Genomic DNA, 18,719 nt, shown 5'->3' on the forward strand with positions numbered 1-18,719 from the left:
TGTTTTGGAACAATTTCTTTAATAGGCTATATTTACTGACTCAAGTCTGCTCTGCTCGCGAACACAATAATCTCCTCCTCACAAGCATGCCCCGATAAGTTTCATGAAATGATAATAATAATAAAGGATTGAGTTTATCCCACCCAACAATTCCTACAAAAACATTTCAGCTGCTCTTGTGAAAAATGCGCTCATTACCACGCCTCCATTACAGTCGTATTCATGCAAATCTTAAAGGCGTGCATGTGACATTTTTAAACCACTCACAACCTACGTGCAAAAGACTCTTCTACCTTTTCAGCTTACATTTCCATTGCTCTCTTCTTCTGTTCATCTCTCTCGTCACATGAATGCAGACGGAATTCTGAATTCGATGACACTAAGCTTGGCAAAATCGGACCGACTCGCCCTAAAGATTTATCTGTGAAACAATCCAGCCAATCAGATTCGATATGCAAATGAGGGTGGACATAATGAGGGTGGAAGTCGCTTTTACCTCTATACCTACAGACTTTTTAACCCCAGAGGGCTAGGGTTAGGGTCAACTAGTGATTTAATCCCCAACTAACCCCAGCTGACTGGGGCTAACCCTAGTGGACTGATGGAGAATTACACTTTACTACTTACAAATTTAAACCTATGCAATATTTGAAGCAGTTTATTTTCAAAACATTTTGTTTTCTACAAAATATCCTTCTGTTATTTGTTTTTCATTTATTTCATTTTTGGAAACATATCTTTGATCAAATTAACTGACTCAAAAAATACTCCTCACATACAAGTAAAAAGAAATATTGTGAAATAATAATAATAATGATAAAAAAGTTTAAACATTATTTAAAAAGCTTTATTAGTTAGTTAGTTAATTAGTTACATAGAGACACACAAAACCAGACACAGACAGACAGACAGACAGACTGATAGATAGACAGAGAGACAGACAGACAGATAGTCAAGTCAATTTTATTCAGATAGCTCTTTCACAACACACATCGCTTCAAAGCAGCTTTACAGAAGATCAGCATTAACAGATCTATAAAACTGTAATGTCGATGAATCATCATTGTGCAATTAGATAAAATACTGATTCTTAATCGTGTTTAAAAATAATTAAATAATAATTGTATTAATAACCCCAGTGAGCAAGCTGTAGGCTTACTGTGGCAAGGAACACAAAACTCCATAAGATGTGGATTAATGGAGAAAAATAACCTTGGGAGAAACCAGACTTACTGTGGGGGCCAGTTCCTCTGGCTAACATCATGAATATAATGTAAATATTACTTGTGTATAGTTAAAATCATGGTTTAAAATTATTAAACTAAGTAAGGGTTAAGGGTCATTGTTTAAACATTGATTGTGTTTGAACTGTAAGATTAATGACCACAGGCTTTGAAGTCCATCTAGATTAATTGCAGAAGTTCACATAGATGCAATTGTCCTTGTTAATTGGCTGATGAAGGCTTTTGTTGGCAATAGCTAGTCTATGCATTCCATTTCAAGATCGTGAGTCCATCAATAGACCGAGGTGATGCAGGTTGGAGTTGGTATCAGTTCATCCTCTGAAGTCCATCATAATAGACCGAGTGATGTTTGGCTGGCACCGCTGCATTTAGTCATCATCATTCAGCTGACATGAAGCAGTGGAGTCCAACACGAAGCAGGAATGGTGCTGGATCCAGCCGGTTCTGGTGACTCTCAGGATAGGAGTCCCGAGGTTGAGACAAGGAAACAAATAAAAAGATGTAAGCATAGATGCCATAAAATGTATTGCAGAGTTAGAGATCATGATCACTGTTTCTGGTTCCGGGAGACCCAACTAAAGCAGCCTAATTGTGGGTTGGAGGATAAATTAGGTGTATGTCTGGCTAAATAGATGAGTCGCTAGTCTAGACTTAAACTGAGAGGGTGTGTCTGCATCTCTAACAGTGTTTGGGGAGACTATTCCATAGTTTAGGAGCCAAATATGAAAAGGATCTACCTCCTTTGTGGATTTTGATATTCTAGGAACTATTAACAGGCCAGAATTTTATGCATCGGAATGAACGGATGGAATATAGCGTGACAGAAGATCATTTAAGCATCAGTGGAGCTAGACCATTCAAAGCTTTGTATGTAGTTAATAGAATTTTAAAATGCTGATGCATTTTGAACCAATTGAAGTTTATTTATTGATCTTGCTGACATCCTCCCAGTAATGCATTACAATAATCTAGTCTTTAGGTCATGAGCTGATGAATTAGTTTTTCGCATCAGCAACAGAGAGCATATGCCTTCATTTAGCACTATTTCTGAGGCGAAGAATGCTGTGCTACAAACATCTGTAATTTGATTTTCAAAGGACAGATTGTATCAAACATAACACCTAAGTTTTTCACTGTTGAAGATGATGTAACAGAACATCCATCTAGAGTCAAATTATATTTTAGCGGCTTATTTTTAGAGGTTTTTGGTCCAATAATTAGAACCTCTGTTTTGTCAGAATTGAGTAGAAGGAAATTTCTGGCCATCCAATCTTTTATTTAATTGATACACTCTGCTAATTTTGAGAATTGTGAAATCTCATCAAGTTTTGAAGAAATATAAAGTTGTGTATCAGTCAGCATAGCAGTGGAAACATATTCCACTGATTCCTGATAATATCTCCTAGGGAAGCATATACATGGAGAAAAGCAGAAGCCCTAAAACTGATCCCTGTGGCACTCCATATTTAACTTTTGTTTGGTTTGACGATTCCTCATTTACATAGACAAAGTGGTAGTGGTCTGCTAAATATGACCTAAACCATGCTAATGCAACTCCACAAATTCCAACATAATTCTCCAGCCTATTCAAGAGAATGTCGTGATCTATCGTGGTCTAATGCAGCACTTAGATCTAAAACTACTAGAAGAGAAATGCAGCCACGATCAGATGATAGATAGATAGATAGATAGATAGATAGATAGATAGATAGATAGATAGATAGATAGATAGATAGATAGATAGATAGATAGATAGAAAAGACAGATATATAGATAGACAGACATATAGACAGACAGACAGACAGACAGATAGATAGATAGATAGATAAGACAGATAGATAGAAAGAAAAGACAGACATATAGATAGACAGACAGACAGACAGACAGACAGACAGACAGAATACATACATAGACAGACAGATAGACAAACAGACAGAGATAGATAGAAAAGACAGATAGACAGACAGACAGATAGATAGATAAGACAGACAGACACAAAGACAGACTGACAGACAGATAAATAAGACAGATAGATAGAAAGAAAAGACAGACATATAGATAGACATATAGATAGACATATAGATAAACAGAAAGATAGACAGATAGATAGATAGATAGATAGATAGATAGATAGATAGATAGATAGATAGATAGATAGATAGGATAGATAGATAGATAGATAGATAGATACATACATACATACATACATACAGACAGACAGATAGACAGACAGACAGATAGATAGACAAAGAGACAGACAGTGAATAGATAGATAGACAGAGAGTGGAGAGAGACAAAAAGTGGTGTAACATGTGCCTCTTAGGTTCATTAAAGACCAGAAGTGCTGCTGCATTCTGGATCATTTGGAGAGGTCTAATAGCACATGCAGGAAGGCCTGCAATGAGAGCTGCTACAGTAGTCCAGTCTAGTTATGACAAGGCTACTGAACGAGCAGTTGTGTGGCATGTACAGAGAGGAAGGATCTTATCTTCCTGATATTGTCGAGTGTAAATCTACATGATCTTGCAGTCTTTGAAATGTGGTCAGTGAAATTTAGCTCATCATCAATGGTTACCCCTAGATTTCTGACCGCTTTGGAAGGTGAAACTGTAGTTGGACCCAGCTGCACGGTGATGTTGTGTTCAACAGCAGGGCTGGCTGGAAAGACAAGGAGTCTCGGTCTTGGCTGAGTTGAGTTGAATGTGGTGTTCCTTCATCCAGGCTGAGATGTCTGCCAGACAGGCAGCTTATCTCGAGCAGTCACTGTGGTGTCGCTGGGCTGGAAAGACAAGTAGAGTTATGGTCATCAGCATAGCTGATAGATAGATAGATAGATAGATAGATAGGATAGATAGATAGATAGATAGATAGATAGATAGATAGATAGATAGATAGATAGATAGATAGATAGATAGACAGACAGACAGAGACAGACAGACAGACAGACAGACAGACAGACAGATAGATAGATAGACAGACAAAGAGACAGACAGACAGACAGACAGACAGATAGATAGATAGATAGACAGACAGAGAGACAGACAGACAGACAGACAGACAGATAGATAGATAGATAGATAGATAGACAGATAGACAGACAGACAGACAGACAGACAGACAGATAGATAGATAGATAGATAGACAGACAGAGAGACAGACAGACAGACAGACAGACAGACAGACAGACAGATAGATAGATAGACAGACAAAGAGAGACAGACAGACAGACAGACAGACAGATAGATAGATAGATAGACAGACAGACAGACAGACAGACAGACAGATAGATAGATAGATAGATAGATAGATAGATAGATAGACAGATAGATAGATAGATAGATAGATAGATAGATAGACAGATAGACAGACAGATAGATAGATAGACAAGACAGACAGACAGATAGATAGACAGATAGATAGATAGATAGATAGATAGATAGATAGATAGATAGATAGATAGATAAGACAGACAGACAGATATTTAGGTAGATAGAAAGATAGATTTACTTAACTTGCAGATACAAATATATACACACATATACACATAGTGAATTTATTTTGATTAGTTATTTTTATATTTGTTAAACTAAATGTAATTATAGATTAAGGTGTAGTTCTTTTTACACAGCCTCTGCTTTGGCAATACTGTATCGCTTATATTCATGCCAATAAAGACCCTTTGAATTGTATTGAATTGAATAGTGGATATATTGAAAACTGCACTGTGCAAAACTGCTAAAAAGTGGATATTTTAACAGAGAATCACAGACAGTTTCAATGCTGAACCTTTAGGGGCGCCCACGTGTTTTTAAACATGCAGATTTTATAAATAAATATATGGCCAGTTAAATGGACAGCCTTTATGGTCTCTCATCCGTGTCTAGAAAAGCACTTCATAAATTAAATGAATTATTACTATTATTAATGTTATTATTAGTAGTATTATAGTTTTCTTGTTATTATCCTTATAAGTCCATCAATACAATTTTCTCGTTATTGTATAATTCCACCTGAATTATTCACTTTAATACTGTGCTTGCAAAATTTAGAATGACATTAAAAATCATTTCTGCAACAGTACATCTCTAGATGTAAAAACTCTTTATCATTTGTGAGCACTTTTCCATAGACTCACATTGTATACCAGTGGGGGAAACAATAAAGGGCCAAGGAGTACGCTTTAGGTCAGCTGTGTTGGCTACTTAATGAGCTGATCGCTCCCAAACTTTGCACACACAATCGGGTCTTTCCACTGAGAAACATATTACACTTTTGTGTGCCCAGGCCCAGGGGAACACATTTTATTACAGTAATAATATGCTTAATATAGTCTGATTCTATTAAGCCTCTGTTAAATGATTACATTTAAGGTCAGCTATGGCTACTTAACGAGCTTATCGCTCCTAAACTTTGCACACACAATCGGGTCTTCCTACTGAGAAACATATTACACTTTTGTGTGCCCAGCCCCATGGGAACCTGTTTTATTACAGTCAAAATATGCTTAATATAGTCGAGCCTATATAAAGCCTCTGTGAAAGGAGTACGCTTTAGGTCAGGCGTGTTGGCTACTTAACGAGCTGATCGCTCCCAAACTTTGCACACGCTTATCGGGTCTTTCCACTGAGAAACATATTACACTTTTGTGTGTCCCTACCTCAGGGGAACCCCTATTATTACTGTGATAAATATGCTTAATATGGTCGGGCCAATATAAAGCCTCTGTGAAAGGAGCACGCTTTAGGTCAGCCGTGTTGGCTACTTAACGAGCTGATCGCTCCTAAACTTAGCACACGCTTATCGGGTCTTTCCACGAGAAACATATTACACTTTTGTGTGTCCTACCTCAGTGGAACTGCTTTTATTACATTTATGCTTAATATAGGCTGCATGCTTAATATGGAGTGGTGGTGGTGGTGTAGTGGACTAAAGCACATCACTGGTAATCAGAAGGTTGCTGGTCTCGATCCCCACAGCCACTACCATTGTGTCCTTGAGCAAGACACTTAATCCAAGTTGCTCCGGGAATTGTCCCTGTAATAAGTGCACTGTAAGTCGCTTTGGATAAAAGCTGCCTGCCAAATGCATAAATGTAAATGTCAATTTCTGCTTGGCACCGCTTGAGGTCACAAAAGAGCTGCCGCTAGCATGTCAGGGAGTCACTTTACCTGATCGAGCTCACTCACAGACTGTGTCTGACCGCATGGCTACCTGTCGGTGCATCACAAAATGGGTGGTTTTCATCCCTATATCCCATAACCTAACCTAACTCTTAACATAACCAACTTCTAAGCTAATAAAAGTCAAATGTATCATCAAGGCACCATGCTTACGCAAATTAAGATTGCATCACTTTATTCATCTTTAACTGTAAACTTAACTAACTTCTGAACATGACACATTTCCAAACTAAATGCAAGTCACACTGATCAAAAAGACACAACATTTACACAATATAGAGCAAGTTAGACCGTGAGGAGAAGTCTGTATTTGAGTCTAAATCAAAACTCTTAAGACCGATCGAGGACAAAGCCAATCAGACAGCTAGAGGATCACATATAGAACACGATACAACGCTTAAAAAAAAATCGGACCAACGGAACTAAAGTTAAAGAAGATGGCGCGGTTTGCCATCGGTGGTTTCTATCCTCTGTCCTGCTCTGGCCTGACCGAGTGGCTGCCACGGGCCCCCAAAACACTCCACTCAAACCTACGCCGATCGACTCCAACGCCTCCAAACGCTGCTCCTAGCACGGTCCCCCGACGCCACCGACGCCAGCTGGGAAACCAACCACGCTGTCAAATCCGCTACAGCACGCACCATATATAACGCGGGCTATAGCTGGCCCTCAGATCTCCGCCGAGCCGCATCTCCCAGAGTCACGGGCCAATGCTGGTCTTCTCGGCAACCCCAGGCCCACACCGCCAGCACCTTCAGAACAGCAGCCACCCACAGACAAACATTTTTCTATAGACTGACATTGTATGGACTGACGCTCAGCCGGCGGGGCTAAGCTTATTACCACGCGCTGGTGGTTGGGAGCAGAGGGATTCAAGCCTTTAAGTTGCATTTTTAAACTTTGAAGGGTCGCTATAAATGTAAATCTTTGTGCGCCCCTAGACGCTATAATTCGAGAGCCCGCTGGTGGATTGTTCCCTTCAATCGATTCCTTGAGTTTTCTTCAGTTGGTCTTAAAAAGGCTTTGAAGTGTGAAAACCCGCCGCAAAACCACAAAGTTACAATTTTAACTCACTGGAGCCTCAGCCATTTCAATGACGCTATTTATTGTTATTATATTGTTTTTAAAGCTCCTCTTGTCACAATAAAATTCATCATCCCTTCACTTGTGAACTCATTTCTAAAATGCAACGGTTATCCGCTTCATCAAGTTGGCAGAGGTGTGGACTCGAGTCGCATGGACTTGACTTGACTTGACTCTGACTCGACTCGAGTCACTAATTTGATGACTTAGCACTGACTCGATAGAATTAAAAAAGACTTATGACTCGACTTAGACTTTGACAGCAATGATTGCAACTTGACTTGACTTCAGCCGCCTGACTTGGAAATACTTATACTTTTTAAAACCAAAGATAAGAGTTGTATAATTAAAAAATGTGCAGTAAATCAACGACTAATTTCCCAAATAGACGCATTCATTTGATTTTCAAATCTGCATTTCAACGCCCATATTCAACCAATCAGTTTCCACATAAAGCTGGACTAAGTTTGAAGATCAAGGCGCGCGATTTAAGGACTAGGATACAGCAAAAATTATACCAAAGGTGATATAATTGGGATATATTGAATACAGCGCTAAAGGCAACAAAAGGATTGCGACATGTAGAACCTGTGGTTACAAAATTACAGACACCTCGTCGACAACGCCCAATTTTGTGAGGAATCTGAAAATCCACAGACAGAGGTAAGTTGATTTACAGGCTAACAAAGTTCGTATATTGAACCGCAAACTTTTACTGCGGTCGGTAGCATTTAACGCTTTATAGCAATTGGTGTAATGGACAAAATCTTCCCGTGTTTTATTACCCTGTTGTATGACCTCGATAAAGGAACGCCATTTATTGTGACCACACACGCTGGTGCTTTTTGAGCATAACTGGTTAAAATGTGCATGTAAACACACTCATTCTTTTAGTGGACGCGTTGGTCCTCTGTCACGCGCTTAGCTATATTTATTTAATTATATTGGTCGTGGTTCTAAAAATCACAACTGGATCATTTACTCGGTTTATGCACTTTACAGTATAGAACTCGTGATATGCAACTTAAATGTCTGCCCTTAGCCACTGCCTGGTAATATTTCAGATTTCACTCACCAGTTCAGCACGCTCAGCCCTTTCACAGCGTGTTTATAGTAAAAGTTTGGTTTGCCTTAATGTGTGTCCAAAGATAAGATCCATGTATCATCTTTATTACCCTCTTTGGTCTTTACGGTAGATATCGATAAAAAAAAAGAAAGATAAAATTAGATTTTAAATTAGAAACTTCTAGATAAAATTAGTATACATTTACTATAGTAATTAATACTCTGACACTAATTTGGGCAAAGCGACTAATGACTTCTTTAAGACTTGAAGCTAAAAGTTGACGATTTGTAAATTGACTTGACTTGACTTGGGACTTGCCTGCCTTGACTTGGGACTTGCCTGCCTTGACTTGGGACTTGCCTGCCTTGACTTGGGACTTCACTGACTTTAATGCAAATGACTTGAGACTTACTTGTGACTTGGAAAACAATGACTTGGTCCCACCTCTGCAAGTTGGACACGTGGAGAGTTGCAATGTCAAGTCACTTTTTCTGGTTGACTGTAACTTCTATATTATGTCTTTGACGGGCATAAAAAACAAAAAATCATTGAAAAGTCAAAAAATGCTTTCATTGTTCAACCTTATATTATTTTTATTATTTATTATTATTTTTTGGCTGTTCATGTTCTGCAATTTTGGACACAATTTAATGTAAGACCTTGGCATGATTATTAATAAAAAAAATAAATAAAAAAAAGTTATCTTTAAGGAAATCTGAATTGATGTGTTGTTATTGTAATCGATGACTCAGCGAAGTGAACCGCTAATGGGCTTTATTGATTTCGTGAGATTTCATTTCAAAGGGCAAAACGCCTCTAACAAGTGTGTCATCTCATTATCGTGGCAAGATTCGATGCCGCTTTTATTCTTAAAAGTTTTTCAAGTCCTTCGGTTATTTTCTGATGCATTTGTTTTGGAACAATTTCTTTAATAGGCTATATTTACTGACTCAAGTCTGCTCTGCTCGCAACACAATAATCTCCTCCTCACAAGCATGCCCCGATAAGTTTCATGAAATGATAATAATAATAAAGGATTGAGTTTATCCCACCCAACAATTCCTACAAAAACATTTCAGCGCTCTTGTGAAAAATGCGCTCATTACCACGCCTCCATTACAGTCGTATTCATGCAAATCTTAAAGGCGCATGTGACATTTTTAAACCACTCACAACCTACGTGCAAAAAGACTCTTCTACCTTTTCAGCTTACATTTCCATTGCTCTCTTCTTCTGTTCATCTCTCCTCGTCACATGAATGCAGACGGAATTCTGAATTCGATGACACTAAGCTTGGCAAAATCGGACCGACCGGCCCTAAAGATTTATCTGTGAAACAATCCAGCCAATCAGATTCGATATGCAAATGAGGGTGGACATAATGAGGGTGGAAGTCGCTTTTACCTCTATACCTACAGACTTTTAACCCCAGAGGGCTAGGGGTTAGGGTCAACTAGTGATTTAATCCTCAACTAACCCCAGCGGACTGGGGCTAACCCTAGTGGACTGATGGAGAATTACACTTTACTACTTACAAATTTAAACCTATGCAATATTTGAAGCAGTTTATTTTCAAAACATTTTGTTTTCTACAAAATATCCTTCTGTTATTTGTTTTTCATTTATTTCATTTTTGGAAACATATCTTTGATCAAATTAACTGACTCAAAAATACTCCTCACATACAAGTAAAAGAAATATTGTGAAATAATAATAATAATGATAAAAAAAGTTTAAACATTATTTAAAAGCTTTATTAGTTAGTTAGTTAATTAGTTACATAGAGACACACAAAACCAGACACAGACAGACAGACAGACAGACTGATAGATAGACAGAGAGACAGACAGACAGATAGTCAAGTCAATTTTATTCAGATAGCTTTTCACAACACACATCGCTTCAAAGCAGCTTTACAGAAGATCAGCATTAACAGATCTATAAAACTGTAATGTCGATGAATCATCATTGTGCAATTAGATAAAATACGCATTCTTAATCGTGTTTAAAAATAATTAAATAATAATTGTATTAATAACCCCAGTGAGCAAGCTGTAGGCTTACTGTGGCAAGGAACACAAAACTCCATAAGATGTGGATTAATGGAGAAAAATAACCTTGGGAGAAACCAGACTTACTGTGGGGGCCAGTTCCTCTGGCTAACATCATGAATATAATGTAAATATTACTTGTGTATAGTTAAAATCATGGTTTAAAAATTATTAAACTAAGTAAGGGTTAAGGGTCATTGTTTAAACATTGATTGTGTTTGAACTGTAAGATTAATGACCACAGGCTTTGAAGTCCATCTAGATTAATTGCAGAAGTTCACATAGATGCAATTGTCCTTGTTAATTGGCTGATGAAGGCTTTTGTTGGCAATAGCTAGTCTATGCATTCCATTTCAAGATCGTAGTCCATCAATAGACCGAGGTGATGCAGGTTGGAGTTGGTATCAGTTCATCCTCTGAAGTCCATCATAATAGACCGAAGTGATGTTTGGCTGGCACCGCTGCATTTAGTCATCATCATTCAGCTTACATGAAGCAGTGGAGTCCAACACGTAAGCAGGAATGGTGCTGGATCCAGCCGGATTCTGGTGACCTCAGGATAGGAGTCCCGAGGTTGAGACAAGGAAACAAATAAAAAGATGTAAGCATAGATGCCATAAAATGTATTGCAGAGTTAGAGATCATGATCACTGTTTCTGGTTCCGGAGACCCAACTAAAGCAGCCTAATTGTGGGTTGGAGGATAAATTAGGTGTATGTCTGGCTAAATAGATGAGTCGCTAGTCTAGACTTAAACTGAGAGGGTGTGTCTGCATCTCTAACAGTGTTTGGGAGACTATTCCATAGTTTAGGAGCCAAATATGAAAAGGATCTACCTCCTTTGTGGATTTTGATATTCTAGGAACTATTAACAGGCCAGAATTTTAGCGATCGGAATGAACGGATGGAATATAGCTGACAGAAGATCATTTAAGTATCATGGAGCTAGACCATTCAAAGCTTTGTATGTAGTTAATAGAATTTTAAAATGCTGATGCATTTTGAACCAATTGAAGTTTATTTATTGATCTTGCTGGACATCCTCCCAGTAATGCATTACAATAATCTAGTCTTTAGGTCATGAGCTGATGAATTAGTTTTTCGCATCAGCAACAGAGAGCATATGCCTTCATTTAGCACTATTTCTGAGGCGGAAGAATGCTGTGCTACAAACATCTGTAATTTGATTTTCAAAGGACAGATTGTATCAAACATAACACCTAAGTTTTTCACTGTTGAAGATGATGTAACAGAACATCCATCTAGAGTCAAATTATATTTTAGCGGCTTATTTTTAGAGGTTTTTGGTCCAATAATTAGAACCTCTGTTTTGTCAGAATTGAGTAGAAGGAAATTTCTGGCCATCCAATCTTTTATTTAATTGATACACTCTGCTAATTTTGAGAATTGTGAAATCTCATCAAGTTTTGAAGAAATATAAAGTTGTGTATCAGTCAGCATAGCAGTGGAAACATATTCCACTGATTCCTGATAATATCTCCCAGGGAAGCATATACATGGAGAAAAGCAGAAGCCCTAAAACTGATCCCTGTGGCACTCCATATTTAACTTTTGTTTGGTTTGACGATTCCTCATTTACATAGACAAAGTGGTAGTGGTCTGCTAAATATGACCTAAACCATGCTAATGCAACTCCACAAATTCCAACATAATTCTCCAGCCTATTCAAGAGAATGTCGTGATCTATCGTGGTCTAATGCAGCACTTAGATCTAAAACTACTAGAAGAGAAAATGCAGCCGCATCAGATGATAGATAGAATAGATAGATAGATAGATAGATAGATAGATAGATAGATAGATAGATAGATAGATAGATAGATAGATAGATAGATAGACATATAGACAGACAGACAGAGATAGATAGAAAAGACAGATAGACAGACAGACAGATAGATAGATAAGACAGACAGACACAAAGACAGACTGACAGACAGATAGATAAGACAGATAGATAGAAAGAAAAGACAGACATATAGATAGACATATAGATAAACAGAAAGATAGACAGATAGATAGATAGATAGATAGATAGATAGATAGATAGATAGATAGATAGATAGATAGATAGATAGATAGATAGATAGATAGGATACATACATACATACATACATACATACATAGACAGACAGATAGATAGACAGACAGATAGATAGATAGACAAAGAGACAGACAGTGAATAGATAGATAGACAGAGAGTGGAGAGAGACAAAAAGTGGTGTAACATGTGCCTCTTAGGTTCATTAAAGACCAGAAGTGCTGCTGCATTCTGGATCATTTGGAGAGGTCTAATAGCACATGCAGGAAGGCCTGCAATGAGAGTGCTACAGTAGTCCAGTCTAGTTATGACAAGGCTAACTGAACGAGCAGTTGTGTGGCATGTACAGAGAGGAAGGATCTTATCTTCCTGATATTGTCGAGTGTAAATCTACATGATCTTGCAGTCTTTGATTATTTTATTTTTTCTTTCCACATTCTTTTATTCATCTGTTTGTTCTTTGTCCATTACTTGCTTTTGTTTGTTTTGTTCTTTCAGTCTTTCCCTCATTCTTTATTTCATTTTTTTTGTTGTTCTTTCTTTTGTTTGTTTGTTCTTTCAGTCTTTCCTCGTTCTTTTGTTTGTTCTTTCATCTTTATTTTGATTGTTTGTTGTTTTTCCTTGTTCTTTCTTTCTTTGTTTTGGTCTGTTGTTCTTTATTTTCTTCTTTTATTTGTTCTTTTTTCACTTATTCTTTCTTTCCTCATTTTTCATGTGTTTGATCTTTCGTTCTTTCTTGTGTTTGTTCTTTTTATCATTTGTTTGTGCTTAAATTTCTTCATTCTCTGTCAATTGTTTTCTTTCATTCTTTCCTCGTTATTTATTTTATTTGTTCATTATTTCATGATCTTTTCTTTTTCTTTCTTTCTTAGTTCTGTCAGTCAGTTGTGGGCCTTTAAGGCTGGGTAAGGTGTAATACAGTTAACCAGTGTGAGGTACAATATCACACTTTCATGACACCCATCAAACAGCCCATCAAACACACACACACACACCTAGCAACATCACTGGACAGTTCTATGGGTGTGCTGTGCACATGTAAGGCAGTGTGAATGAATGAATGAGTGCTAAATTGATGTGTGTGGCTATGTATGTAAACAGAGGAGGTAAGTGGCTGGTGCTGTGTGTCTGGTGGGGAGAATGGATGTCACTGTGATTTATCTGAATGGAATGACGCATCTCTGTGAGGGTGGACCCTGCTGTGATGTGCTCTATTAATTAAATACAGCACTGGGTCCCTGTGTACACACACACAGCTGACATGGTACTTGTGAAGATGGGCTCATCAAGGTTAAAAATAGAGCTTGTGCTAAAAAAAACACAATACAGCATCTAACTTAAGTTACTAAATTAACACAGCCTTCTGTAAACACACAGACAGAGTCTAGTTGTTCCCGGCTTTGTGTTTCGCCATCATTAATATGGTCCATAATTTTGAGGAAAGAGTATAAACCTTCTTTGTGTTTACTTAAAGGAATAGTTCACCCAAAATGAAAATGTGCTTATAATTTACTCACCCTCAGGCCATTCAAGATGAGTTTCTTTCTTCATCAAAATAGAATTTAAGATTTTAAGGATTTCATTTCAGGCTTCCTCTTTTAAACAATGCAAGTGAATGTACTCTATTTATGTACTTCAAATGTTTGCTTCCATACATCTCTGTGACGCTCATGAGAGGGATGACGTAAGCTTGTTTGAAAGGTCACGCATCACGTGAAGGAGGAGGCAGTTCCTCCACGTGACACGTGACCTTACCAACGAGCTTACGTCATCCCGCTCATGAGCGTCACAGAGATGTACGGAAGCAAACATTTGGAGTTAAAAAGTATATAAGTATTGTTTTGTTTCTAAAAATAATAAATACAATTTTGATGCACCCTAAATATGCAATTAGGACTGTCAAAAAAAGGAGTACATTCACTTGCATTGTTTAGAGGAGGAGGCCTTAAATGAAATCCTAAAAATCTTAAATTCTGTTTTGATGAAGAAAGAGACTTCATTTTTGGGTAAACTATTCCTTTAAGCCACTGTTTATATCTGCAAATGTAATTTTACATGCACACATAGTTCCACTATAAACAAGAGTGACATTTGCATTATATCATCTAAAAGACTCATTTGAAGAGATTGTTCAAACAAAACAAAAAACATTCTGACATAATTTACTCACTCTCATACTGTCCCTTACCCCTATTTTGGGTTTGATTTTGGTTATTTGTTCATACAGTATTCAAATTGCTCCTGTAAGCAGTTGTGTGAACATGACAATGTGAGAGTCGCATTTGTCATCTGTCTGTTCAAACGTAATCTGAGACACCAAATGAACACTAGAATAAACTGTACTTAGAGGAAGGTAACAAATGGCATTCACTTTGATATAGAGAACAGTGCTTTATGGCAGACAAATGGTCCTGTTAAGTCATTGCATTTGTACTTTAAGTGAAGGCAGATGCAGAAATCACTTACGGTACATAAGCCATTGGCTTGAAAAGGTTGTGGCCTCATCAGGGTTAGGGTTAGAGACACAGAGGTCAAGTAAGGAGATACAGTATTCCATATTTCAGAACGCTACACTCAGCTTTCGTTATTAAAGTATAGTTGACAGCAACATTCACAGGGCAGATAGAGAGAAAAAAAGAAAAAGAGCACCACACAGCAGGATGTCACTTCCTGACCTCTGTTTCTAGATGCCATGTCATCTTTATACTTGACAGATGCTTTGCTGCCCCTGGAGATCCCATCTAAAAATAGACTGATCTTAGATCTGCTTGCAAACACACTCTTTATGTTAGTATGGTGCAAAACATGTGGATTTTAAGACACCATGCAAAAGCTTTTGTGTTTTATATATGTATTTTTTCATTGTTCAAATGCATTCTTCTATCTAATATATAGAAACGCTAGTGGCACAGAAATTGCACACTACAGCTTTAATGCTTTGTGGCCGAAATCCCGAAAAAATTGACTTAATGGCATGTCTTATTGACTCTATGACATCTTAATGACATGTCTTAAAAACTGAATTTGAAATAACTATCTAACTAACAAACTATCTACCTAATCTTTCCAGCCCTTCCAGAATACAGAATACATGGTTTGTCATCATTGGCTTTGGCAAATGGCATTGTTGACCAGTCATGTGTGGATTTTGGGGAAAATTACAGTCGCATTGAGGATAATCCAGTGTTGCTAAAAAAAACCCACCTCATTTGAAACAGAAATCATGCATCTTTCAAATGATAGGCTAATTGTTGCTAAAGGGAATCATTTCCCATTAGGAAATTATCAACTATTGCCAAAAGAAAGAATCAGTGTACACTGTAAAAAATGTCCGTAATTGTAACAGTTAAAGACTACTGAATGCTACAGCAAAAAAAAAAGAAAAAGTAAATTGGTCAACGAGTAGTTACCGTAAAATATACTGTAGAGCGGAGGAGGGCGGAGCCAGGCTGGAACAATGCACGCCCGGTCCCCAATCAGCCTGATGGGGGTGCGCGAGGGATAAAGGAGGCCCGTGACGATGGTTCGAGAGAGAGACTGACATGGAGTTGCTCTGTGTTTATGTTTGTGTGTTTTCCGTCAGGCTGATTGGGGACCGGGCATGCATTGTTCCAGCCTGGCCCCGCCCTCCTCTGCTCTACATATGTTAAAAAAAATACAAATTTTGTAATATGTAGCTTTATGTTAAAATGTTGTAAAAAAACATTTAGATGTAAAAAGTATGATTTTCCCATATAATGAATGGCTATAATGTTGATTATATTTAACAAGAGAGTACATGTACTTTTTACGGTAAATTATTGTTAAAATTATGGTAAAAAAAACAATAATCTGGCATTCACAGAATTCCCTGCATTTCATAAAATTTTATTATATTTTATGGGAATAGTTATGTTTCTTATTTTTAATATCAGTTATGTACTTTGGGGTGTTCTGTGTTATATTTTATGTAGTTTATTTAATGTTATTGCATTATTTTAATTTCACAGCTTACCCTGATGGTGTTTAGTGTTTGTGTGAGTGTCTCTACATATTCATTGGTCATTGCTCCTTGAAGAGTCTCTACTGATGAACTTCATGTCATCATGTGCACTTCTGTAATTACTACAGTGATAAACAATACAGTATAAAGTAAAAAGCAGATTTTTACAGTTTCAGAAGATTAATATATCAAGTTTATTATTTAATAATAAAAACAACGATACTGCACTGTCAACTATACAGTAAAAACAACAGTTTATACTGTAAAATGTACATGTTGTTCTGTAAAGTTGTTTACATTTTTACTGTATTTTTTACACAATAATACTGGCAACCACAGCTGCCTTTTTTTCTTTTTTTTTTTTTTTTTTAAGTGTAGACGGACAGACAGATAGATATGTTTATAAATAGGTATAAAGTGTGTCCTCTCTCTTGTGTTCTACTGGCGTGTCTGCGGGCGGTGGATGATGGTGCCCTGAGATGTTTTGTTGCAGCTAATGAATGCACGCAACATGATAATTGCTGAGTCTGAGGACTAAAGCGCCTTGTGTCTCTCTGTGCCGATTATGGTTCAGGCACAAGTAAACAGTAAACGGCAGGAAAAGAAAACACACAGGTATTCTTATAGTGCTACAGAATTAACGTCAACATGACATCAATCCTATTTACTTCCTTAGTATATGTTCCGTGTTTTAAAATTATTCCATGTGCGTTTGCATACTGTATTGTGATTTGTTTTCCCCTGATAGTTACTGAACAGTCTATACCCAGCTTTGCACTTCTAACACATCCTACTGTACTGAGTTATTAGTCTCTCATATAGGCTATAGATGACATCCGTTTGAGTGTTATAACAACGGCAAAGTTTGAGAATGCTCTGATGCGGCATTTCCACTGAAACAAAGCTCATAACCGAAGATGACATGCAATTTAACACTTTATTTGCCTAGCACTTGTATATGTTTTACTGGAAAATATGTATTTTTATCAATAACAAAGGTAAATAAATAGAAACCCCGTTGTTGTATCATTTTATAGTAATTTACTTTTAACAATTTAGTCTAAACAACGCAATACATTCGTAGTTACTCTTTTCACATTTTAAACTCAAATATTTCAATATGAGAAACATGCAAGATATCTACCTCTGATACCAAGAACACTTGTGGGCAACCCGTTTGCAAGCATACCTTAATATACACGGACATGAATATATTAATACATGAATGCACAACATATCTGAACGCTGAATAAAATATTTCACAAAAACGGTAAAAGATCATTTTATTCGCTCAAGTCGCATTTCATGTTTATTATTGTTTCCAAATAGCATCTAAAAGTCACAGTCATTAGTAGCAACTACTGACATCACCAGCTAAATCAATCACACATAAAAGTGCACGTGAAAACTTACCTAAGAACAGGGCGCGAGCGCTGGCAGACATCACGTCTCCGGACTGTAATGGAAATCCAACAGAAAGGTCTCCTTTGCGCCTCAGAATGAGCACATTTTTTTCAGTTTTGTACTCAACATAAAGGGAGCGATATCACCGACTGAAACCATAAAAGGCATCTCTGAGGTGTCCAAACGTCCTCGCGCTCCTATAGAAAAGTCCGTGTTCTGCGCGAGAGATGCCTGAAGAATCAAAGTTCTCCTTGACTTCGACTAGGATGCGTATCTGCGATCTCTGTCCTCCTCTCCTCCTCCTCTCGCTCTCGGTGGTGAAGGGAAGGAACCACAGGCTGGTAAAGGTGTGTGAGGGGATGTGGGGACCTCTGCAGTTAAAGGAGAACACTTTCTTTAGTAGAAATCCTTACGGGACACAGACTATCATTGGCGGGAAGTCTTTCTTCGATGCCAGTACTATGAGAAGCACCTCGGAAATAATTTATTATAACTTTAATTAATAAGCATGAAGTAATACATTTAATAAATATCAACATAAACAAATATGTACATCTTTATATACATAAACATAAATTATATGTATATATACTGTATATATATTAAACACATTTATTTGTATCATTATATATAATATACAGTAAATAAATATG

General features: G+C 37.3%; 1 protein-coding gene across 1 annotated transcript in view; it reads right to left on the minus strand.

The window, feature by feature from the left end:
* LOC127636851 (CXADR-like membrane protein) overlaps positions 1 to 18,333 on the minus strand; it is a 101,566-nt gene extending 83,233 nt beyond the window's left edge. The window contains exon 1 of the mRNA XM_052117623.1: positions 18,076 to 18,333. Within this exon, the coding sequence (XP_051973583.1) occupies positions 18,076 to 18,106 (31 nt within the window). The 5' untranslated portion in view covers positions 18,107 to 18,333. The remainder of the gene's footprint in view (positions 1 to 18,075) is intronic.
* Between the last annotated feature and the right edge of the window lie 386 nt (positions 18,334 to 18,719).

Source organism: Xyrauchen texanus, chromosome 44 (assembly GCF_025860055.1).
Source record: "Xyrauchen texanus isolate HMW12.3.18 chromosome 44, RBS_HiC_50CHRs, whole genome shotgun sequence".
Taxonomy (NCBI): Eukaryota; Metazoa; Chordata; class Actinopteri; order Cypriniformes; family Catostomidae; genus Xyrauchen; species Xyrauchen texanus.